Below are 24,814 nucleotides of genomic sequence, written 5' to 3'. Positions count from 1 at the left end.
CAAAACAGCATAAGGATAAGGATCTCGAAATAAACTCAAAACCTGACAGGAAGCTAATGCAAGGGCTCCAGGACAGAAGTGATGTGATCACTTGTGCATTACCTAGTTAGGACCTTAGCTGCCAAGTTATGAACATACTTTAACTTGATACACATAGAGAGACCAAGATCGAGAGATATAGGGCATCACATTAATTAATAATTTTTTCAGCTATACAGACATACTGTAGGCAGTGTAAGACACAGAGGGGCAACATTTCTCATATTGAAAAAAATATATATTTTGCATGATTTAGAACATAATGTTCAAAGGTTAGGCTAGGATCAAAGGCCATCCCCAAAGTCTTCAGAATGGATCAAAACTCAAGCACACTGTCATGGGTTAGAAAGACTACAGCATTGGGTTTACATCAATTTACATTGATGTCACCCAGAGAGTGCAGCAACGCTTAAAGTGATCCTTGTGGTTCTCCAAGGAACACATCCATCCACTTACAAATTCTTTCCCTTTAATAAAGACACTTCTGTATCGGGTTAATTTAGCTAAAGATGCCCCATTCAAAGCTCTGGTTGGGATCTCAAGCAGCTCAATTGAAAAGTGAGCACTGCAGAATGCAGGCTGGGCCTTACTGTTCAGTTATCACTAGACTGGGTCTGTAATTGAGATTTTCTATGCAGCACTGCAGAACTGGCCAAGCAGAACCAGGCTGGTAGATTAATTGTGGCTTGAGTATTGCTACCTGCAATGCACATACTGCCAGCATCCAGTCATCTAGTTGTCTCAGTAGAGCTGCGTGCTTATGATGTAGAGATAACCGCTGTGCCTTGCCTTCATCACTCATGTGCTAATTATAGAAGCAATTAGACAGTTATTGGAAGTGAAGATGATCATGAATATCATTTCTAAATGTTGGAGGGGTTTAGGAGTGGGACAAAACATTTAAAACTGCAAATCAATAAATGTAAAGAGAAACAAATGGTAAAGATGAAAATAACTTTTCTCCAACTTAATTCGGTTGCTGTCACATTTCCTCCAGCAAAGAGCTGGGATCATGTTTTTTTTCTCTTTATTTAAATCACATGCCTCATCACTATCCCAGGGAAAATAGGCAGGGGAAAAGCAGGGTGTGAATGGAAAAGCAACAAGACTCAAATAGCTGCCTTTAACACAACAGAGATCAAAACCAGGAAGACTCTGACAACGCTGTACTGTATAAAAGCTGGGGAAAACTCTGAGGCACAGACACACAAGTATCATCTAGGTCATGAGTCTGCAGTAAGCTCTGACTCTGTGATTGGAGTGCGTGTGAAACTAAGTAAGAATCTCCTTTCTTATTTGATTTTATACCTGTTTTTCTTCAAGGAGATTAGCTTTATAAATACAGTGGCTGACAGGTAAGATTAACTACTATACATGCACATACAAGATGAAAAAAAAACCCTGAAAAAGATGACAAACACATTCAGGTATTTGAATAAGCTTTGCTTGCCTGTCTGTTGTAGTGACAAATCCACCGTGAGACAGTTCTTCAAAGTCAATACCTGTGAATATGTGTCAGTTCTTCCTTTTAGACACTGTTCCCTAACCTTTTTCATATCTGACTCACAGAAGTGTACTCTCGAGCACCTTTTTGAAAGGCTTTAGTATTTTAATAACTTCACTGGTCTTTTGTACTATTTGTGGAGTGAAGATTGTATCAATGATGCCTGTTTTATCTGTTTGCCTGACTCGTGAGTTGCTTTCTTCAGATTCTTAAAAGAGAAGAGTTTCCTCCTTTTTAAGGATGTATAAGACAGCTCAAGTTAAGTGTTTCATTGTATTTATACAGCTCTTTTCGTCACAACAGATCCCAAAGCACCTTACACCGAGAAGAGAGCCCATTTCATCCATCACTGAGTGACAGCACCAGTATACAGTATATGAATTAAGGGAGAAGTTTAGAGAGGCTGAAATTGTCTAGGCCCAGGGACAGTTTCAGTCAGGACACCAGGGATAAAACTCCTACTCATTTGAACAGTGCCTTTAGCTTTTTATGGACCAAGTAGTCAGGACAGCTTACTGCCTCATCTGAAGTGTCATTAGTCATCCTAGTGGGGCATCAGGAATGCTGGTGCTTGAAATGTGTTCTTTACTAAGTAAAGCAGTACAAACAAGCCTGACCCAGATCTGCTCAGACAACAGGATCTGATGTCATTCAACACTTGAGATGCAAATTGGTGCTTTCTAGGGTCCCTGGAGCTGTTTTACAAAGTTGATCTACTGTATGGTTTACTGATTACACCACAAATAACCAAGGAAAAACAGAACCTACAAGCAAAAGTATATGTAATTAGTATTTAAAATACTAACATAGGAACAAGTAATAGGTTTATTCCATGCTGAAAAAAAGAAGAGAGAAAACACAACGTTTCGGCCGCGGAGCCTTCTTCAGGTGTCATAATAGTTCATAATACTAACATGGTCTCTATGGGTGCTTATGCTTCTGTATGTGATTGAAACAAGAAACCAAAAAGGTACTAGAGGCTACATGAAAGTTGCTGTTGGAGTGAGGCAGAGGGTTATCATCGATCATGCAAACAACTAAAGAAAACAGTTTCTTTTGACAACAAATGGTATTCCATTGGAGTAATTCTTAAATAGAAGCCTGTAGAGTTCCTATGTTATCATTTTTGTTCTTGTTTTCAACAATTTAAGGTGGCACTGTAAAGTGTGAGGGGTGCGATTTCCTCTGCGGATTTCAGTTTCCTGTTTTGCCATTTAAATGAACTTAAAAATTGCCTCATCGTTTCTTACCATCAACGCTTTGTCTTAATTCTCAATCACCTTATGTGCCTTAAAATTTAACCCTTACATATCTGAGCTCGCTTTTCAACTCATTGCTGTTGAGCTTCCCTTTAGTTCGAAAATTGAGTCTCGATAAACGAAATAATGAGGTATTTAAATTATCCATAGATTTATAGTATTTTTGTAGTTCAGGGGTTTACGGAGAGGAAATCACAGCTGAAGCTTGTGTATTACACTCTTGAGTGCACTGCCCTCTATCGGCCAAAATAAGTAATAAGGGTCTAAGCGATGGTGAGAACGTCGGACTAGCAAGTTTCTCAACACCTCACTCTGGTTTGTAATTAACGGCATTAAAAAAGATTTCTTATTTTTCACCAAGACCTTACCTCGTAAAACTCTAAGTGTGAAATTAATAGATTAGCTAGCAATGGGTATGCCTGGGGCAATTTAATCTACATTAACTAGAAATGTCAGAGTAAATTTCTGTAACACAATCCCGTTTGGGAAATCAGATTGAACTGAAGAACAAAAGCCCTGTTCTCTGAAAAGTATACATTTTCACTCGTGGTACTTGGCCCAGTTACGGTTTTAATGCCGAGTCTTAATCTAAACAGTTATAGTGGTCAGTTTGATCTACTTTCTCAAATCTGATGTTTAAGAAGCAAGTTTTTGTCTAATACCCTTATATAGCTAAATATTTCCTCTTAAAACAATATTGTTAACCTCATGTAATACAATACTATATTGTTTCAATTATTAAATCTAAGTGACTCTGTATACAGTGCTAATAATACCGACTATCTAAACAACTGGCCACCTTGCAACCTGAACTTTGACATAATAAAAACCTGGACGATTTTTGTATTTTTTACTGTATAGGTAGTGAGTGGAAAATTAGAAATAGACTTTAAAACTGTGGCTGTAGTTTATTCCAACTTTATTTATTTTTTTATTTCTTGGGTTTTAATTAACTTAATTTATAAAATTGCAAAGACATGTCAGAATAATATTGTAACAGTTTCCGTCCCTGGGACTGTAATTTCATTTCAAGTTGTATTCTTATGTGAGTAGTAATCTGATGCTGAGGTATTTGTTGTCTTAATGCCCTGTTTTATTGCTCTGTTACTGTGTCTTCCGCAGTTGTAATTAAATTGCGCTGCATCGGGGGGGCGATTGTGTCCAGATAGCGCAGCCTTCTTTACAGAAAAATAAGCTGTCGCCGTGTGCCATTTTCCTCTGCTCCTGTAGGGACATACGCAAGCCATTCTTGGGTGGTGTCAGTGAGGTGTATAGGTTGTATGTTAGCCTCTGTTGCAGGAGTATGCTACCGCCGTCATTGATGCATTTGCCTTCCTTTGCCGGTTAATTAAAGTGGGATGCACTGGACTGCTTAAACCAAAACGAAGCGGAACCCACCCAAGCGATAAATTCGGTTACCATGCGGTTCCTTCTACAATTTCTCAAGGAAAAAAGTGTTTAGAATTCACTGCGTTTGTGAGGCTCTGACTGGGATATGGTTAATTGCAGGAGTGCTGCAATTTTGCGAGTGGAGAAAACTCAGCGGAATTGGAGACAGTTTGAAAATGCTTTCCATCCAGCAAGCGTGTTGAACACCTGCATCCGACACGTCTCTCGGCCTGTGCTTGAATTCAGCAGCCTCTAGATCCATATTTTCTTTTCTTGAATGAGTTTTTCATTCTCTGAGTGGTATTTAGATTGATGACAGAAATGGAACGCATTTTCTGCACAGTAACTGTGCCTCCAAGCCGAATCCGTCATTGGCGATCAGTTCATTTTAATGTGCATTGTTAGTGCACAAGTTAACCAAAACGTTAACCCCTATTAACTGCGGGTTTTCACTGCTTTGTCATGGCAAAATCCTGCCGATTGAGTGTGAAAGACATACAGTATGAAAGCAATTTCTGTAATAATCCCTGTCTCTTGTCTCTAGATGGGATTCCAGGTTTCTGCTTTTTTCATTTCTTCAAGAAGAAGCCGAGGTAAAAAAAATACGCTGAACGAAAAATTAATCCTTTCTAGATCTAGCTTTGCCTCCTCAAAACACTGGAGCCCCGAGCCCAGTTCCTGGGGTTCCATCTGTGTGGAACCCGTTTATTCTCCACATGGTCATGTGGGCGTACTCCAGGTGCTCTCGTTTCCTCCCAGTCTGAAGATACAGTAGTAGGTTCATTGGTTTCTGGAAAAATTGACCCTGGTGTGGGTGTGTTTGTGTCTGTGTGCACCCTGTAAGGGACCGATGTCCTTTCCAGCGTGTACTCTGCTCCTGTTGCTGGCTGGGTAGTCTCTGTGACCAGTATTGCATAAGGAGGTTAGAAAATGGATGGATTGATGACATTCTCTTCTGTGGGTTCTTCCAGGATGCTTTTATGACCTATCAATGGTGCAATGCACTGGGCAAATAGAGAAGAGACAAAATCATAAATCTCTCTCCTACACTTTCCACCTAAAAAAAAAAAAACTGAGCAGAACCTATTTTTTTCCCCATTTCATTATCACCTTCTGGAGCTTGGTCTGGCTCTGCCTATGTACGTATGTGTCACTTTAAAAACTGAGATTTTTTTTTCTCTAGTGTGTAGAACTTTCACCATTCAAAAACAGTTTATTAAAAAAAAATCTCATTAAAGCCCTTCAATTCTTCCCAGGTTTAATCAAGCGAGACTGCCAAGCTCTTTAGCTCACTGTTCTTGATGTTTGTGTTGTTTATGCAGAACCCATCTGTTTTCCAACACAGACTTCTGGCAGAAGGTCTTTCTCGGCCTTCTGCTTCCGTCTTTGATGTTGCTGTCAGAAGCAGATACTTGCTCTTTTAAACACAATCTTGACTTTTTATTAACATTCAAATGAGCGCATCCAAAGTCCAGAAAATAGCATGAGGGCTGCTAAAAGTTACCCCCACCTTGGCTGCCAAACTTCTCCCAAGGTTAAGACAAGAAAGCAAGCACTCCAGTATGTGTCTTTGTCTTGAGCTCAGCAGCTATATGAAGTGTGTGATTTGATGAGATGACTGGTCATGAGCGAGGTTTTCCCAGAAACGTTTATGGCGTTAATAACAGTTAAACTCATTTTAGTGCTGGTGGAAGTTGGAAACACATTATGGACAAGAATGGGTTGACAGTAGGTGTGATGGAAGGCCTTCTTCAGTTTAAGAGTTCATGCATAGTTGTGTTGAGGACAAAGAATGGGGAAAGGGTGTTTAATTTATCCTCACTGAAAAAAATACAATACCTTCAATACCTCAATAAATCACTTCATGCTTTATATATGTCGCAATAGATATCATATATAGTATATTTAGTTTCTGCATTGCTCATTTTGTTACTTTCCAGAAATGGCTAATTCATCCATAAGCTGCAGAATCCAATGTTTTATTCTTAAATCAATTGTAGGGTAAAATATACGTTTTTAGTGATTTTCTTACTGGGTCTCAATCAGTAATCCAAATGTGTGAAAGTACACCCCTGAGGTGTTGAAGCTAATGAGCCATTTTGGAACACAAAAATAAGAACAATCACCCTTTGCAGGGCTTGCAACTGATGAATAAGTGGGATGATATTAAGACAGGCACTGCAGTAATTTGTAAAATATGCCCTGCAAAGTTACTGTCTTGTTTTCCTTCATCCTTCCATTTTCTAGCTGCTTCGTTCAACTCAGAGTTGTGGGAGAGCTGGTCATGGGTGTAAACCAGGGTACACCCTGGATGGGATGTCAGGATGTATGGAAATGTAAATCCAAAATATCTGGACACAGTTCAGGTATCCCTTAAGCAGGGAAATCAACAATAATAAGGGTGTAAATTGAATGTAAGTGTGTATATGAAGTGGATTTAATTGTATAACCCCTTAAATGTGCTGAAACATTGGTAATACTCGTCAAATGAATTAGGGGGAGTTTTTGAAAAGCAGTAGAAGTCCATCCATCCAACTGCTCCTTTCAGTTCTGAGCTGCTGAGGAGCCAGAGCCTATCCCAGCCAGCAACGGGCGCAAGGCAGGGTACACCCTGGGCAGGACGCCAGTCCAAGACAGGAAACATGCACTCTCTCCCTCCAGGGCCAATTTTCCCAGAAGCCACATAACCTACCAGTACATCTTTGAACTGTTGGAGAAAAGGCGAGGGAGCGCTGGAAGGGACTGTGGGCCCTGTACAGAGACTAAAGAAGAAATCCCTGTTCACTGAGCTCCTGTGAAGGACTGGAACGACCGCTGTATCAGAGCCGGGATAATGAAAAGGCGTGAACAACAGCCAGTGGTAGGACTTGAAGGGGCTCTTTCATTGTGCAAATCTAGCCCCAACATCCACCTACTCTTATTGATTGATAAAGGACAATCACTTTTTCTTAGAACAGGTGTAATAGGGTAGAGACAGCATGACCGTGCTTGAGTGTGTACTTATTGTGAGATGTTTACTCTTAAAGTTTAGTGTGATAGAAAAAAAAAACTGTGGGAGAAAAGCAGAGCACCCAAAGGAAACCTACACAAATCTAGGGAGAACATATAGGCTCCACACAGATAGCACCCCAGGACTGGAATTGAACCTAGGGCCCTAGCACTGCAAGCCAGCAGTGCTAACCACTGTATGACCATGCAGCCTTGGCAGTGCATGTGTTTCTCTTTTTTACTGATTGACCTCATCAATCATTTAACCCCTCTACAGTGCTCCTGGCTCTCTACCTTCAACAGCAAAGGTAAGACAACATCCTCTTGTTGAGAAACCAGAAAATGACTCAATTAATGCCCTTTTCAAAGCATACTAATTCTGAAAATTATAAAAACTTCTCCCAAATCTCTCCAAATGGCTTGAAGTTACCTGGTGAGCAATGACAACAGTAAAAAAAAAGAAGCCTGACGTGTTTCAGTTTGAAATGAGTTTGTTATTTTGGGGGTTGAGGTGTGTGTAAGCAATATTAAAAATAATTGCCGCAATACGGTCAGAGGAGGCCAATGGTGATAAATTGCCTTCTGACGGCAAGATTTCAGAAATAGATTCAGCTGTATAATGAGCTCTAACAGCTTGTCCTGGTGTCATTAATAAAGATGCAAGGAATTTTAAATACCTTTATCTCAAACTGCAGTAAGGAGTGTAAGTTTCTCTGTCTAAAGAATTATCACTTGAAAAGCTTGCTGTTATGTCAAGCAGGGAAATAAAAATAGCCTATTCTGTTATTGGATGCAATGCATGTGATTATTTTAAACGCAGGATAATGCCAGAGCAACTAAATAATGCAGTCTGTTTTTCTCTGTTTTATTACGTAACAATAGCTGGGAGCTTAATTAATGCCTCTTTGGTACAGTTAATATTTTAACATATACGTTAGGAGCGTTTTACCCTTAAATTGTTTAATAACTATACAGTGTTATTTTCATTTTAAACTGACTCCAAGGAAAGTTACTGGTTGTTTTTAACTAATTGTAAGCAAGCATGCCAAAAGTAGAAATATTCTTATTAAAATCCTTCTGCTGTTCGTTTCCCTGTGTAATGCCCACAGGGGTTTCTCATCTGCAGTTTCTTATGTGATATATGACACGATCATCACAATCTAATTTCTGAAATTCATGCAAGTTTCAAAATATAATTTTATTGACTTTAGAAACACTTGTTAGTTTAGGTACTTTACAGACTAGAGATACCTGGGACTGGAGTGTGCCCATTTTCCTGTTGCAGTAAGTGTGTCATGAAAACAAGATACCACTTTGAAGGGACACCAACCCACAGGAGGTTAAGACCTCAGGACTGCTTGTACCCTTTTCTACATTGATCATGTTTTTATATAGAAAAAATCAGAGTAAAATACCTCACCTAAAGATGAAACACCACAAACCTCTTGTGATGGATCAGAACCATAATGTTGAGAAACTCAAGTTTTTTCGCCACCACCAGTGTGCAGCCCCACATGGATGATGCAACCGCAGCCATAGTGCACCAGTACACTTACCACATATTAGCTCTCAGTGGGGAGGAGAACAGAGTGATGAAACCAGTTCATAGATGGGGATTATTAGGAGGCCATTATTGGCAAAGGCCAGTGGGAATTTTGGCCAGGAAATTGGAATTAACACCCTTACTCTTTTCAAGAAACGCTCTGGGATTTTTAATGATCACAGAGAGTTGGGACCCCGGTGTTTTACTGTACGTCTCATTCAATGGACAACACTGTTTTTATGGTATAGTGTCCCCCTCACTATACTGGGGCATAAGGACCCACACAGACCACAGGGTGAGCGCCCCCTAGTGGTCCCACTAACACCTCTTCCAGCTGCAGCCTTAGTTTTCCCAGGAGGGTTTCCATCGAGATACTGGCCAGGCTCACACCTGCTGAGCTTCAATGGGCTGCCAGTTGTCAGTTGCAGTGTGATACAGCTGGGCAGATGACTGAAAAGTTGGACATTTTGGCTACAATGAGAAATGTTTTGTGTGGTGGAAATCAAACACTGCCTTTCCACAGGAAAGCCTCATCTCGACTCTCAGCCATGGTGATTCAGAGGTCGCTTTGCTGCCTTACCACCCAGACAGCTTATCGTCATTGACAATGCCATCCGTGAATGTGGAGTTGGATCAGTATATTTGGGCAGAAAATGCCAGGCTGAAGCTGATCCCAAAATGGGTCAAGCAGTAAGACAATAATATAAATAAGGAACAAGTAAAGGTTTATTCCAGGCTGGAAAGAGAAGAAAAGAAACACAACGTTTCGGCTAAACTTTGTGTTTTTTTTCACTTGTTCCTTAGCAGCCTCTGATGCTGACGTACCTGTAGCTCCCTACTTGAATGATAGAAATATACAAGCAGATTTTACAACAGAATGGGGGAAGCAAGAGAAGACATTTTAAATTTGATTGATTTGATGTCTGGAGATAAACCCCACTGAAACATTACGGAAGGACCTGAAGCAAGCTTTTCTTGCAAAGGAATGCCTCCATGAAGGAGTTCCGTTAGGATGAATGGGTTAAAATGAATAAAAGCCAAAGTGAGAGACTGATAAGCAGTTACAGAAAAGTCTAGCTGAAGTCATTGCTGCTTTAGGAGGTGCCACCAGTTACTGAATGACAGAAATCATACTCGTTCACACAATGATATTTCCTCTTATCATTAATATTTGGGTAACTAAACAGTTCAAATATATTCCACATCTTTGTGTTACTTGTTTTATGAAGACTTGTGTGATGGTTTAAGTCCATTTTAAGTCAAAAATAGATGAGAATATGAACCAACATATTCTCTCCTCAGACTCCTTTGTAGACAGCCCTGACGTTGTCAGAACATTGGGTGCTGTATTCCAAACACTTAGGTTCTTAGATGTTCATTGTTTCCAATAGAGATATAGGTGTTTGGAATTTGGGGCCCATTGTCTTTAATTACTAAATGAAAAGTAAGGCTCATCGGCAGATTAATTTTATTTAAATGTTTATTTAATGCCTGACATCTTTGTTAGACCTTTTCATTTGCTTTCTTTTGCTTCCTTTCAGGCATCTGACGTTCTCCAGGAGCTCAAAGTGCCATATGGAATTTATAGTACATTTTCTCCATCTGTTAGCAGAAAGTCACTCCTTTCTGTTGAGTGTTGTGGCATAATTGTAAATTAAACTTTGTATTTGAAGAGTCTGTGTAACAGAGGTCTAAGTAATAACCTCTTGCCCAACTCCTTCAGCTGTGACTAAGTTTTCTGTAAGGCTTGAAAACTGAATGATTGGGCTTGTCTGTGGAGCAGCTCAGCTGATCTTGATTCTTCCTCTACTGTACAGGACGAAGTTACAAAACCAAGTCATAAACAACTGGCAGTTCCTGAGTGTAAAATAGAAAACAATTGCCTAATGAATTTTTTAACAGCATCAGTATTTAATTATGTATAGTAGTTATTCATTCAAGGGTTTGTAACAGTTTCAAAATATAAATGTCCACACAATGCAGAAATTGTTTTGGGAAAGGTCAGCAGCTACTAACTTACCTATAGCTGAGAAAGCACCTGTTTGACCAATTTAAACTGAAAAAGCACCTGATTGGGCAACTTAAATTGATAAAGCACTTTATTGGCCAATGGAGACTGCAAAAGCATTTGATTGGCCAACATAAACTGAGAAAGCATATCATTGGCCAGCTGTAGCTGGAAAATAACCTGATTGGTCAAATCCATCTGAAGACCCGAGTAAGATGTGCTGTAGCAAAATGTATTAGTAACTTCAATTGAGGAGGACCTAATTCTGCTTTTCTATTCCACCGAATATCTTCTCAAATTATCAAATGAGATTTTGCCAAGCATTCTTTCATCTCTGTTCCTAAAACCCTCCTTTTACTAAAGCTACTGAAATTCTGGTCTGAATTTTTCCATAAATGTACACTGTACTGTACATGAGCTGGCTTGGGATGAAGCTGCAGTCTTTTGGTACTCATACTAGGTAAGTTATGGCCTGCTTGTTAAATAAAAGTGCGCTCCTCTCCTCTCTCACACACAGTGGACCATATCGACCGTTTGAAGGGATACAGCTGCTTGAATCAATAATGGACAGGAAGGTTAAGATGTATCATTTATCACATGGCTTCTTAGTCCTTAAGTAATGAGGCAAAAACTTCACCCAGGAGGTAGATATAAGCTCTAAAGCTAGCAGAGTTCATTACAGTGTCAGCTCGTTTCCAATTTTTGTATTGTTGCCTTGAGAGGTTATTGGAGCTCTTGGCTAATGGGTTCAACAGTGCTGTAGCATTTTGAGTGGGCACTGCCTGAACAACATTAGTCATGACTACCATGTGTCAGAACAGTGCCTGTTCACAAAAAAAAGAGACTAGGCTGCACAGAATAAAACAGCAATGTCCTTAAATATATGATGTGTTTCTCAATATACACTTGCTGATAAAGGTATTATCATATTCAGTGGAACACTGGTAAGCATTGCTGCCTCACAGCACTGGTGCTCTAAGTTCACAACCTGGGGTACTATATGTGTGGAGTTTGTATGTTCTCCCCATGTTTGGGTGGGTTTCCTCTGAGTGTCCCTGTTTCTTCTCACCATCAATGAAATACTGGTAGGTTCATTGGCTTCTGGGAAAACTGTCCCTGCTGGGAGTGTGTAAATGTTTGTGTCTGTCTGCACTGTGCTGTCCAGGGTGTATTCTGGGTTGCACCTGTTGTTTACCAGAACACGACCCAGCTCCCCTGTCACCCTGTAATGAATTAAGTGGTTAGAAGATGGAAGGATGAAAGCGGTGTAATTGTTTAAGACAACCATCCATTTTCAGGAAATTTCTTATTCGCGGACAGTGTCCAATAACCAGGACCCTGTCCTAGAAGCACAAGGCCCATGTAGAGACTAGACCCTGGATAGCACACCACTCCACTGCAGTGGCACTTCAGAGAAACAACAGAATAACGCTGAGCCTGCCTTTAAAATGACTGATGCAAGAATCAATCCACTAAAAAGGTAGAGGAACATTAAGGTTCCTAGGGATGAGTAAATATTGAGATTCTGCAGGAAGCATTAGTCCTGGCTTGCCTTTGGATGGAGGCGGGTGACTGGAACCCCCACATGACAGCCACACTAATATAGAGAGAATGTGCAAACTTTGAATGTACCCCAGTCCAGACTCAAAGTCATGCCCCCAGAAGCTATGAGGTAGCAGCTCTGTTCACTATGCCACTGTGCCCGCACGTTTAAGAAATGTTGCTTACTAAACTGGGCCATTTTGTATCATTTAAATAGTTTTCAAGTTCAATTAATCCTAGTCAGTGGTTATGCATATTCCACGTAGGTCAGAAAAGGGGAAATCATGCAACCCGATATGAAATGTATATATCTTACGCATATGAGTCAGCATTCAGTCTACAGCCTACTCAGGTACAGCAGTGTCAAAAGCAAAGTCAAAGGGTAAATTCTGACTCATTGGCTTCACATTGCATTTCGATATTCAGTGATGTTTACCTGAGTCACACTGTAATGAAGTTGCTGGTGTGAGTCCAGGGTGGGATCTGAAATAAGGCAGTCATGGTCTCAGAACCCTCACCACGATGATGCCTAAAGAGCTGGCATCCCTGACGAGACAGCAGGTATATTGTGTAAGACACATTCATTTCATTCTTCTTCAGACAGATGAAGCTCCGCGTTGAAATGCCTGGGTGAACAGTGAAGATCTGCTCTTCACTGTATGTAGGAGCCATAAGCACACAGCTATTCTGGGAATATTTCCACTGAAATGAGGGGGATTCAGTTCTTCAGGTGCAATTTGCAATTTGAAGCTCTTGGTGTGAGTCCAATGAAAGGAAACTGATCCCAAGTTATCAAGATCTCAGAACATAGACACAGCTGCTATTGCTGAAAGAGCTCATTTGAGAAAAACACTCATTCTTCAAAGCTGTATGTGCATAACTAAAGAAGCATTCATTAAACTGACACAAAACCCATGTTTAGCATGGTACATATATGAGACACAAGCATTATTTTATGGGTCTAATGCTTTTAGCCAAAGCAATTTACAGAAGTTGCAATTACTTATTTTCCTTTTTACATGCTTATTTAGGTGCCCACAACCCTTTAAACAGGAGGCTAGGGGCCTAACCACTAATCCATACAGTGCAGATTAAGGTGCAACAGGAGACTGGCAATACAATAATGCTGAGCCTGCCTTTAATGACTGATTCAAAGCTCATTACACTGAAAAAGTACGGGAACACTAAGGTTCCAAGGGATGAGCAAACATTGAAATGATTCTGCAAGAAGCATCAGTGCTGATTAAATCAATACTTCAACCCATAATCCGATTGTGCGTTCCAACTCCAGGACTGGAAGGTGTCTCCCAGAATCTTGTGGAAAATGGAAACCTGTGATCAAGTGGAGAAAGTGGCTTCGGTGATTGATAATTGTCTTGGGAGTTTATTTCAATCCCAGTATTGGTTGCAAGGCACTTACCAGTTTTTATACCATGAAGTATAATGCCAGATTTCGCATACACCATATGTTATTGACAGGGAGACATCTGGGATCTACAAAACAAGAAAGGAAACATGACCTGTGAAATTTTCCTTACTTTAATGCTTCCTTAATGTAATTTAGCATTTTAAATTATCCCCCTGCTAAGATTTGATTTTTCCAATGAAGGGTAAAAGCGTGTAGTAATTTATTTTGGGTCACTGTCCCAGGCTAGCTGCAGCATTGATTTAAGATGTGCAAAGTGCCTCATTAGGACTCAGCGTTGTCCATGGAGAAAACAAACAGTTTTTACTCTTCTTAGGAGTGTATTCCTGTTAAGATCTGGTGTCTTTGATGCCAAGATGAGTTAATTGTTACCTGATTCTAACAGTAGGCCCAGACTTTCTCTCGTTTCTATGGCAACATTCTCATTCCTTTGAATTCCTTCTAAATATAGGACATACTGCTAAGAAATTCCTTTGAAGGAAAAAAAAATAACCCTCTTTACCACCCCCTTTTCCCCTAAAAAAGTCCCTATAAAAGAATCTCATCGCCTGCTGGTTCATTAGGCTTTTCTTTTTTTCCTGTTTTTTCAACAGCATTTCTAATTACTGAATTTTAATGAGAAAAGCAATGTACCCAGCCTATGAAATGTAAATAGCCCTCATCAGAATTCTTGTTCTTAAGACTGTTGACTGGAGATGTGTTGAATCGCATTGACTTACTTTGCAAAGGTTCTGTCCAGGGTTAGGCTTCTCCGCACAATTTATAGTTTTGATTAAGGAAAATGTGAAATGCTCTAAAAAGTGATGCTGAGCCTTCATATTTATTCTCTTGTTTTGCACTGCACATAATCTGATTGTAAGAAAATTCACAGTAAACCCTTTTTTATTGAAACAACTTTTAGTAAACTTTCTTGAAACATTAAGATGCAGTAGATGTAAATACAGTGGGTGTTGAACAAGATGAGATCTAAATTGAATATAGATAACTCTGTTCTGCTCAGGTAAATGACAGCAGAACATACACACTCTGTAATGGTTTGGATTTTAAAAGGCATCCAAATAGAATCTAACCAAAAGAAAATACATTCATTCAATTCCTATTAGTGCAGTGACTCAGAATAGTGCAGTGACTCATAACTGGTGGGTTGTGACTTTACCTTGATTGAAGTACTTTATCCCCAGTTGCTCCAGTTCACCCAACTATTCGAACAGGGAATAGAATTTCTGAGGGTAATTCCTGCAATTGAGGAGGAGATTCACATGCTCTCCTGGAACCCACTGTTGCCTTGCAGCTCTTGGGTCCAGAGTTTGATTCCAGGGTTTTGCTCGTTCTGTGTAGAGTCTGTATGTCCCCCTGTGTTTGTTTGGGTAATTTGTGGGTGCTCCTGTTTGCTTCGACCTCCGTAAGTCATGCTGGCTAGGTAAGTAGTGTCTGTAAACATACTACTTTGTCCCTGTGTTCATTAGTGAGCAAGTGTAGGGTAAGTTATCTCTAGGGTGTATGTGTTGTGCCATAAGTTTCTAGTCGAAGATCCATATTTCAAAGTTAGTTTTAAATTACCTGCCCCTTGAATGTAATAAATGGAACAGAAGTATTTTGCAGTATCAAGCTTGCCGCCTAAAGACGGTCCATACAGTCAGGACTAGGAAATGTTATATCAGGATAACAATCGTGTGTTAACATCCAGGTCACATCACTGTGATTCAGCAGGGTTTAACAGATTGTTGCAACAGCCGAGGGGTAAGAATGAACACAACATCGCCACCTGGTGCATGTGTGTTAAGGTTGGCCATTTCCGGTTTGAAAAGTAACCTAGGTTTTATAATAACTACCTTATTATTCTAAAACTCATGAATCATTGTGACTAAGCATTTCTGGGCCAGCCTGAGAAATGTGCACTCAGGTGTTGCGCAATATCTTCCTTCATTTTCTTCAGCGCAAACTGCCTATGAATATCTAATGTACACTTTAAAATTACAATACTTAAAAACGGAGGTGAAATAACTCTTCAAGAGTAACATACAGAACTTAGCTGAAATCAGTCACTTAGCTAGAACAGGCACCCAATACCGAACTGTAAAATATTTCAAGTTTTGGGTCAAATGGAATATTCCACCGTTTACTACTGTACTAGGATTTTTATCACTTTAAATAATAGACATTCGGATAAAACATACACTAGGTGTGTGAATTACACAGGATAAATACACTTTCTGTTTAGGCTCCAATACTTCCAATACGATCATTTTGCGGATAAAACTTGGCAACAACTCCTCCAGCGAATGGTTCCGTCCTGTTGCGTTGTGAAGTGAACACTTCCTTGTTTTCGGAACCGCACTGACTCTGTCAAACCGAGATGTTCGCAGTTGTTACAAGGATAAGATGTAACATAGCGGAGTTTAACAGAAACATTTTATTTTCTACAAAAGTATTGACTGCTGAACAGGGACGAATGGATAGCGAGAGGAATGAAAACAAGTCGATACACTCGGACAGCATTGAAGAAGTCCATAACGTGCCCATGAAGGTTATTATCCGACCCATTCCGCCGGTTCTGGATGAGGAGAAAGTGCAGAGTCTGATGCATAAGATAAAGGTAGTGTCATTTCGTTTTACAGTATCAGCGGGTAGCATCTAAATGCAATGTTGAATTAAAAGTTCTGAAATGATTTATGTTAAGACATTACCTTTGTTTGACAGTACAAAGTTGGTGATTTGTAAAAAAAAAACTTTTAGAGTACTTAAAATTACTCCCCACTTTCAAAACTAAGAGGAGGCGGATCATTTTGCCCGTGTGCAAATTGCACGTCTCTTGCATTTACTACGCAGAGCGCAGTTTACCCACACGGAAGACAAGGGGCGGAATCTGCCGATGTAATACAGTACTTACATGCAAATGGTGCTCACGATGAAAATATAGATGACTATGTTTTAGTTCTGTTTTGATAACGCAGTGGCAGATGACAGTGGTTTTCTATCACTTTCACCGTTTGTCTCCTGCACATTCTCCTTTTTAAATAGATTTTTGACAGTGAATGAACAATTGTCGCTCCGTCTTTCTGTATATGATGTTGTAGGAACCTAAGACGGTGCACTGCGTCCCTCCGATTGATGTGCTGTGGATTAAGGGCCGAAGAGGAGGCGACTACTTCTATTCATTCGGGGGCTGCCATAGGTTTGCAGCCTATCAGCGATTAAACATGGAGACTATACCGGCGAAAATTGTCAAATCAACCATTACAGACTTACGTACTTACTTAGGGGCCTCGACCCCTGATCTGCAGTGATTCTAGGACCTGCTACAGACTGGGCTGAGCTTCGTTTCAGTCTTACTGTATATCTACAGTACATAAAGTGGGAGAATGAGCTGCACAGGTTAATTCCACTCCATCTTCAATTAATCCACTTGGACACAGGTAATACCGACAGAATTACCAGACCGCGTGGACGTACCGAACACAGAAGATTCTCCAAAAATCAGAGGGACTCTATTCCAGTCAGGTGTGCCGTCATGCTGTGAAGCACTGGCAAGCCAGCCTAATGAATCTAAATCTTGGTTTTAGCGTTTCCTAATCTCAGGACTGTGTATTTCAGCACAGGGCATGGTAGGAAATAGATGTGTAGAGTAAAATGTATGCACCACCACTTCCAAAATAAACAGGGACAATGGGACATGCAGTGGAAGATCTCTACAAGATATGTCTTTTGATTTATGGGACTTGAGCACACTAATAAGAGAAGGATCTGAGTGGTGAAATGGAAACGGTGTATTTTTGAACGGCAGCCATGCATTCTGTGTGCTAATTTGCTGGCTGAATGTCAGAGAAGCATCGTGTGGAAACAGCTGCACAGAACAGGAAAGAGACAACAAAAGAGGCCAGGAACCTCTCTGATTGAGGTCAGAGGCACAGAGCACTAGCCGCCCGCTGGTGCTGCTGCTCAACACGTCAGATTCTATATTTATTGTCACCCCTTTATTTAAGGAAGACCCGTAGTATTGTTTGCTAGCATGGGACTTTGGAATTCCGTGCAAGGCTATGTTTAGATCACATCCAGGTATTGGTTTGGGGCCGAAGCCTGTATTAAAATGACAGGCTTCCATTAATTAAGAAGCACAAGATCTTCTTTGGGTTTCCTTTCGTTTGTTTTTTTTCCCCATGCGTGTCACGGTATACTGTAACTGCAGAATTATTATTATTAATTAAACGTACTGCAATCAGAAAGTGCAAAAAAGCTGACATTAAACCTCTGTGCAGGGAAACGTTTTCAAGTTTTACTGAATGTGCATGATAAGGGGCAGCCCACAGTACTCTGCAGTTAAAGGAACACACAATGTTGAATGTGTGATGGAGGTCGCCACAAACTGATTTTTGCCATGCCATGCCATTCATATGAATTCATCTTTTGACTTTTACCTTTGAACAGTATTAAACTGGGGGTTGCCAAAGAAAATTGCAGCTGCCAAAGGAATATTTTAGTGGACAGGACAATGTTGTATTGATTTCTCTCAGTCATTGTAGTGATTAAAAGTGATTAAATACTAAGTGCTGAAGTGTTAACTAATAAATGCAGAGAATATACTGACCAGCAGATGGAGGTGTTGAGCTGTTTATTTGTAGTGTTGATAAAATATTGCACCTGTGGATTTCACATCTGTAGTGGTTTTAATATATCTTTTTTATTAGCTCTAGAACCTCTAAAGAGTGCTCTGATCTTTTTTAGTCACGATACCCTTTGCTTTTTCTGATGAAATTGTTGAGCATTGGGAAAGTCATGAAATTGTGTGTATATTATCTGTTTATAAAAATAGATAATCTGCACACAATTTGAACTAAATATTACAATTTTATCTGTTAAACCTAGTTACAAGTAACTTACTGTATTTTAATTTTCAATTTTAAGTGCTAGGATTTCTGTTGCCAAATTTCTGGAATGTTATTATTGATACTGAATGTTTTTGACCTTTAAAACGTGTTCTTACACGTGGGTAAGATCAAATAAGTAATGATTCTGACTTTTATGATTGAGTCAAAATTGGGTGTTTTAAGGTAAGTGTTTGAATGAGTTATATTTGCTTAATATTTGGTAAAGAACATTTTCATGCAGAAAAAGTCACCACCTTTGCGTGCTGTATCATATTCCATTCATGATCATATTCTGTGAGATTGTCCTTTTTTGTGAAACTGTGAATTTCAAATGGGTGGCACAGCAGTTAGCATTGCTGCCTCATGACACTGGGGCTCCAGGCTCAATTCCGGACCTGGGGTAATGTCAGCGTGCAGTTTGCATGTGCTCCCCATGTCTGTGTGGGTTTCCTCTGGGTGCTCTGGTTTGGACAGTCCACATACTAGTGGGTTAATTGGTTTCTGAGAAAACTGGCCCTGGTTTGAGTGTGTGTCCTGCAGCCTGCAATGTTCTGGTGTCCCATTCAAGGTGTAGCCTGCCTTACGCCCATTGCTAGCTGGGATAGTTAAGACTTTTAAGACGTCGGCTTAATTTGTGCTAGTGTTCACCTTAGACACCATAGATTGAATTTTGGGCCTCTAATAATTTATTTGTCCCTTGCCCTCAACCCTGTAATGGATGAAGCAGTTAAAAAAATGGGTGGATGAATTTCTTTTTACGTTACATGTGGCCTGAGCCATTGGGATGTACGGAACAGGTATGTGACAAATGTTCTCAATGACAAGGATCATACATTAGACATTACCCTGTTCAGTAGGATTACACAGTTATACTCCGTAACACAGAATACGAGCACCATATCACCATCAAAGACACTTCTTGGTTTGTTGTCAGAATGGAACCTAGCATATCTAGGGTAAAATGCATACCTGGAATAGCCTATAATAACCTTTGTTAAGCAATCTAATTGAGTGACATGGACATACTGTAATTGTGGTAAAAAGAATGAGGTAATATACTGATCAATGTGGTGGACATATGGGAATCTATTAAATATGACTAAGCTCTATTTGGAAGAAGGCACAGCTAACATTTAAATTAGTCAAACATTTTTTTTTTAGTCTAATTCATTTTTTTCAGAATCTCTTGGATCAAAGTATTAGAAAAATAAGGGATGCTGGCATGCCAAATAAAATACACCAGATTAACAACAGCCCTGGGACCAAAGGGTCTCTCGTGTTGTTTCTCCTGTTGTCATACCACATAGAGCAGATTTGGAGGGCTTCTGATGATCAAAACAGCTTCATTAAGGATACAGTCCGGGCCATTTGGTGGGATTTCATCAAATCGAACACTGTGCTGCCTTTTTTTTATTTTTGTTATTGTTTGCGGTCAGGAATTTTCTTTGGTATGAGATGGTAACCTCCAAAAACCAAGTCGTGGTGCCGCTAATGAGTATCGCAGTGATGTGCAGGAACGTTTCGCCCAGAGTCTTCCTGCAGAGGGCTGCGGCTTGGGGAGCACGGCCCCTCGGCTTCCTCCGATCCCACTCGATCCCCAGCCGTTCCCCAGCAGGCAGGGGACAGGATGTGCGCGGGGTCAGGTGTCATGAGAACGGAGTGCTTCCATTTTCCAGGCTGGACTGAACCCGCCTGGCCACAGGGCCCCCCAACGCCATCCCAGTGGGAAGAGCAAACTCTATTTTTAAGACTCCTAGAGCGTGGTTGCTCCTGCTGTCCCTGTTACAGCGTCCAGTCTGCAAAGAGTCTGTAAAAGGATGACTCCAGTTAACCCTCCTGACCCCTTTCTGATTCGGCCTCATACTTAGATTAAAGGACACAGAGAAATGCTCCAGAGAGGTTTTTTTTTCCTCTGATTTCAAGGTGGAACCAATCAGTCTTTCAAAAATGAGGAGTGAACCTTTCTCAGATCTAGCATGTTACTTGTGAATTTGGAATGTGGGTGAATGAATTTTAATTGAAGTGTAGCTTAGATGCATAATAGCCTGTCCAACACCCGTGTATAATTGTTTTACCCTTCTGGAGCACGCTTTAAACAGATATACAGCCAAGTTTCTCAGGTGGAAGTTCTGCCTGAGGTACGTTTGTCCCTGCAACCTCCAAGATTGTGTGAGACGTGCTTGAAGTGACGTTTCTCTCTTTGCACATTTCAATGTTGTAGGGTTCCCTGCATGTATCTGTAGCTCTGGATAGGGATGTGCCAGTACTTTAGTCTTTTTGAGCTGTCGGTCGGCCTGGGTAGGATTATGGAGAGAGGGGCTCTCTCTGCAGTGAGATAAGCCCCTCAGCCTGAAGCCACAGTCCTGCAGTCCCTCAGTGACCCTGGAGGAAATGGAGGGGATTGAACAAGAGGAACCATTCCTTGGCTGAGAGGATTTCAATGGAGCGTCCCAGAAGACCTGTAAATTTCTCCAAAGAATCGTCGCGTGTGAGAAGATTTCCTGTTGCTACATGCCATCACAATAAACAACTTAAATAATATTTTTAAACAGGTATGTGCCGATTTGAACAGATGGACAGACTTTACCAGTTCTCTTCAGGCTCCCATATGCACGGAAGCTTATCATATACGTTATTTAAATGAATGTTCTTCTCGCTTAATTTTCTTTTAGTTCTGCGATTCCTGTTTTTCTCTCTTTAGCTGATTGGGAAAGATTGCATGCTCAGACTTTTAAATACATGTGGAAAGGGAAGCAACTGCATATTAAATTCTCCACTCTGGCAGCGTAATATTCCTGAAGGGAGTTTAGCTCTACTAAATATTTGATTTTATTTCTACTTCTGAGTTTTATGAGCACCGTCTGTTTAGTTTAATCCTAGCATTCCTGTATGTTGACATACAGGAATCATCTAGATCTTCTTTTGTCTCCATTTAAGACTTCGGCTTAATTTGTGCTAGTGTTCACCTTAGACACCATAGATTGAATTTTGGGCCTATAATAATTTACATGTGCCTTTCAGGGTGTATTCTGCCTTGTGCCCGTTGTTTCCCTGGATCTCCTGTTCTGCTGCAACCCTGTATTGGATAAAGCAGTTAGGAAATGAATGGATGAAATTAGGTACCGGATTACAGCTATGTGTTCAGTAAAAAGTTTTATGAAGTCTGAAGATATGTTTTTTATAACCAAATATTCTGTAAAGGGAGTCACCCTTTCTCTAACCGACTCTGGAGAAGTTCTAGTTGATGTATTTTAATGAGGATGGTCTTTTAATAGGACTTGGTACCGTAGCTCAGTACTGGATTCCTGACTCTTTTTTTTGTGGGTTTTTCGAGTTTCATCTCCATTCTGCAATGCTTGCCTATAGTCCAGTGCAGAATCTGGTGGGTTTCAGGGGCGAAACAAAGAAATCCTTAGAGTTTTTCTGTTAGAGGCTTCATACAAGACTTCAACAGTTGTCAGTGTTTGGAACCAGCATAGGAATACTACATACAGTAAGAAGACATTTCCTGGAACAGAATCTGTGACAAAATAAATTCTGCTTCCAAAAATCCCAATAATTGACTCACCCAGTTAACCTCACAGAGTGTACAATTTGGAACCAGGATTCTTCTTTGTAGACTACTCTAAGTACAGTATATTCCTTTCACCTAGTATTCTTTTTAAACGATAATTCCTCTTCCAAAAGAAATGGATCGAATCCGCTAATTTGACTGCCGCTAAAAATGCTGATGCTTGCTGAGAGCCTGTGATTTCCCTTTCTAATTATATGGAGCTCTTTAAATCTCAGGCCAATGGCACCAAGAAGGAGATGTGAGGGGCTTGGCGTAGTGCTGCTGACATGGTAAGATCTATATTTCACAACTTGGGGGGAGATTAAACTATCGGTGGGGGGGACTTGGAGTGGGGGCTGTTCAAATGAGGGTTTTTTTTTTGTTCCGAAATTTAAAATATATATATATGGAAGTTCTTAACTGAATCTTGAGAGGGATGACGCCAACCAAGCCACTTTCCTCCCAGCTGTACTAAATCATCAGAATTTCCGATGTTATGACTCAGAGCTGTACATTTCATATTCCAATCTCTCCTTGCTGTATGTCTTGTGCATCTCTCCTTCACCCGATCTCCATCTTTGCAGCTACGCCTTGGTTAACTCCTGACTTTTTACGAGGTTGACCTTGTCTCCTCCTCTTATGGCCTATAAATGTCTCTCTGTGCGCATCTGATAACAGGTCCATAAACATGCTCAGATGTGTCTGATTCTTCTCTGTGGTCATTCCTCATGAGCATAAATTGTTAGACAAAAAAAAAGGTTGCCTGTTGTGAGGGGAAGATGCTATCCCTCTCTGGAAGTAACTGTATCCTCAAAGGGTTCTTGGCATGTGAGAGTCTATCTCGTTCTGCTCAGGGAGGGAGGGGTTCGCACCTGCTGCTTTCAGAGACTGATGCGAAGTGAGTGATCCAAGCCCCCCCAGCTCCAGCAGTGCTCAGCCAACTGTGCGCCACCACTTAAAGAGTCTCCGTCAAGCTGGCTAATAACACAGCCTGGGTTCCAGCTGACACGTCAGGGCTCAGTCTGTGTTCTGAATAAGTACCTCTTTTAGTGCAGTCACTCAGTAGACAACAAAACACATTTTACATACATGTGAAAACCTACTCCCTAATTTTTCTGTACCCCATATGCTATTTGAAACTCTTATGGTTTATGATTTGTTTGGTAGCGTACCACTTTCGCAAAAGATTCTTTCTAAAATCATGCTGTTTTTCTAGTAGGATCCCCTTGCTGTTTTTGTTTTACAGTAATGCTACCAAATTGACAGGTTTTCAAAGCCATGCTCATATTCAGAAACTGCAATACCCACCTTCACCCAGTGGCCCCTCTACAGAGCAGATCGGATGAAGAGGTGAGACATTACGTTACCAACTCCGGAAGGAAATATAGGGATTGATTATAGGAAAATTGGGCAAACCCAAAGTGGAATTTAGCCAGGACCCTGGGGTTAAACACATTCTTTTTTTAAAAGTGCCATGGGATCTTTAACAAGCATGTTATCGGGACCTTGACTTATTATGTCACCAGAAGGACAGCATCTCCTGTAGAATATTGTGCTCTGTCAACATTTTAGATCATCGATTTGGAGATTCTGGAATGTCACTGGTTGACCAACAATCGTGACAGCAGCTACTTTGTCATCCATTCCAGTCCTGACCTTTTCTTAGCTGAGTTTCTTAAACCTTACAATGACCGATTGTGCAATGCTGGCTATGCTGTTTGTATAAATTGTGCAGAAAAGGACATGGTAAAAATGCGAGTTGTGTTCTTGCTTTTTAAAACTCCCGATGAGCATGTAAGAAAGCATGCACTGTGTGGGGGAGGCAAGCAAAACTGTAAAACCTTTTATTTTATGGAGATATTTCCCCTGTCACCCTTTCTTTTTAAAGAAAACTTTAAAAAAAATAACATTCTCTGCAAATGTAAACCTAGTTAAAATTGTAAAGTGCAGCTGCCTTTGGAAGTCTATGAGGGCTCTATGTAGGTGTGAGAAAAATGTCCTCTCTGTATTGTTTTGTACAGAATATAATGAAAGTATGAAACTATCCAGCCTCAGACACGCTGTACTCTTTTTCCTTGGTGAGCATCAACTGAGGCAGGGTAACAGCAGCCAAGCTTGTGAAATTCCACAAAAACGGCACAATGAGAATTTTGTCAAGGGTTTTCCCTCCAGAAATCCAAGAACAAAACCTGCCTGTTTCAGGAGAGCGAACGAGACCCTCTCCAGCCTCGACACGCAAGGTGGGCTTCTTTCTCCATCCTGTTAGTGCAGTTATGTTTACCCCTCGTCTCTGCAACACAGTCCAGCCCATCCGCAGACCTGAAAAAAAGGGCCTTCACGAAGCCTGCCTTCACTGCTACACAGCAGGCTTTGATTGCCCTTGATCCTTATTATTCCTCGGGGTCGGCCTCAATAAAATTATGAAAAGTGACCTCCGGTGAAGCTGCTCGCTCATTCGTTCCACCCGGGGAAGGATTACTTGAGAGCTCCTTGGCGGGGAGTTTGTCAGCGCTGAAGCCTGCCGCGTTAATCTAGCGTGTCTCTGAGGGTCTCTGCCCGGAATCTGAGCAGACTGCCCGCCGCAACAGGCGTGTAATGCATGCCAGACGAGTCCACTCTGACCTCGCTGGGAAATCTTCTCCACAGCGACCGCGAGATAGGCTCGCGGCCGCTTCTGCATGTCAGTGTGCCTCAGGAG

General features: G+C 40.7%; 2 protein-coding genes and 1 long non-coding RNA gene across 3 annotated transcripts in view; 2 read left to right on the top strand and 1 right to left on the bottom strand.

The window, feature by feature from the left end:
- Nucleotides 1-13,393: 13,393 nt before the first annotated feature.
- LOC148648079 (uncharacterized) lies at nt 13,394-13,768 on the bottom strand. Its single transcript, XR_015926714.1, has 2 exons — nt 13,693-13,768; nt 13,394-13,604 (listed from the first exon to the last, which is right to left on the bottom strand). It is a non-coding gene; the product is annotated as an uncharacterized LOC148648079 (long non-coding RNA).
- Nucleotides 13,769-15,654: 1,886 nt separating this feature from the next.
- Nucleotides 15,655-18,288, top strand: srxn1 (sulfiredoxin 1 homolog (S. cerevisiae)). Its single transcript, XM_088607797.1, has 2 exons — nt 15,655-16,294; nt 16,776-18,288. Exons 1-2 carry the CDS (start codon nt 16,055-16,057, stop codon nt 16,983-16,985), a joined length of 450 nt encoding a protein of 149 aa, XP_088463923.1. The 5' UTR covers nt 15,655-16,054; the 3' UTR covers nt 16,986-18,288.
- The window catches only part of tcf15 (transcription factor 15), a 28,767-nt gene continuing 20,112 nt past the window's right edge, over nt 16,160-24,814 (top strand). Inside the window, exon 1 of the mRNA XM_088607795.1 lies at nt 16,160-16,294. The gene's annotated coding sequence lies outside the window, so the exon portion shown is untranslated. The remainder of the gene's footprint in view (nt 16,295-24,814) is intronic.

The sequence above is a fragment of the Lepisosteus platostomus genome, chromosome 15, assembly GCF_059453375.1.
Source record: "Lepisosteus platostomus isolate fLepPlt1 chromosome 15, fLepPlt1.hap1, whole genome shotgun sequence".
In the NCBI taxonomy this organism is placed as follows: domain Eukaryota; kingdom Metazoa; phylum Chordata; class Actinopteri; order Semionotiformes; family Lepisosteidae; genus Lepisosteus; species Lepisosteus platostomus.
This window is presented reverse-complemented; position numbering and strand designations above follow the sequence as displayed.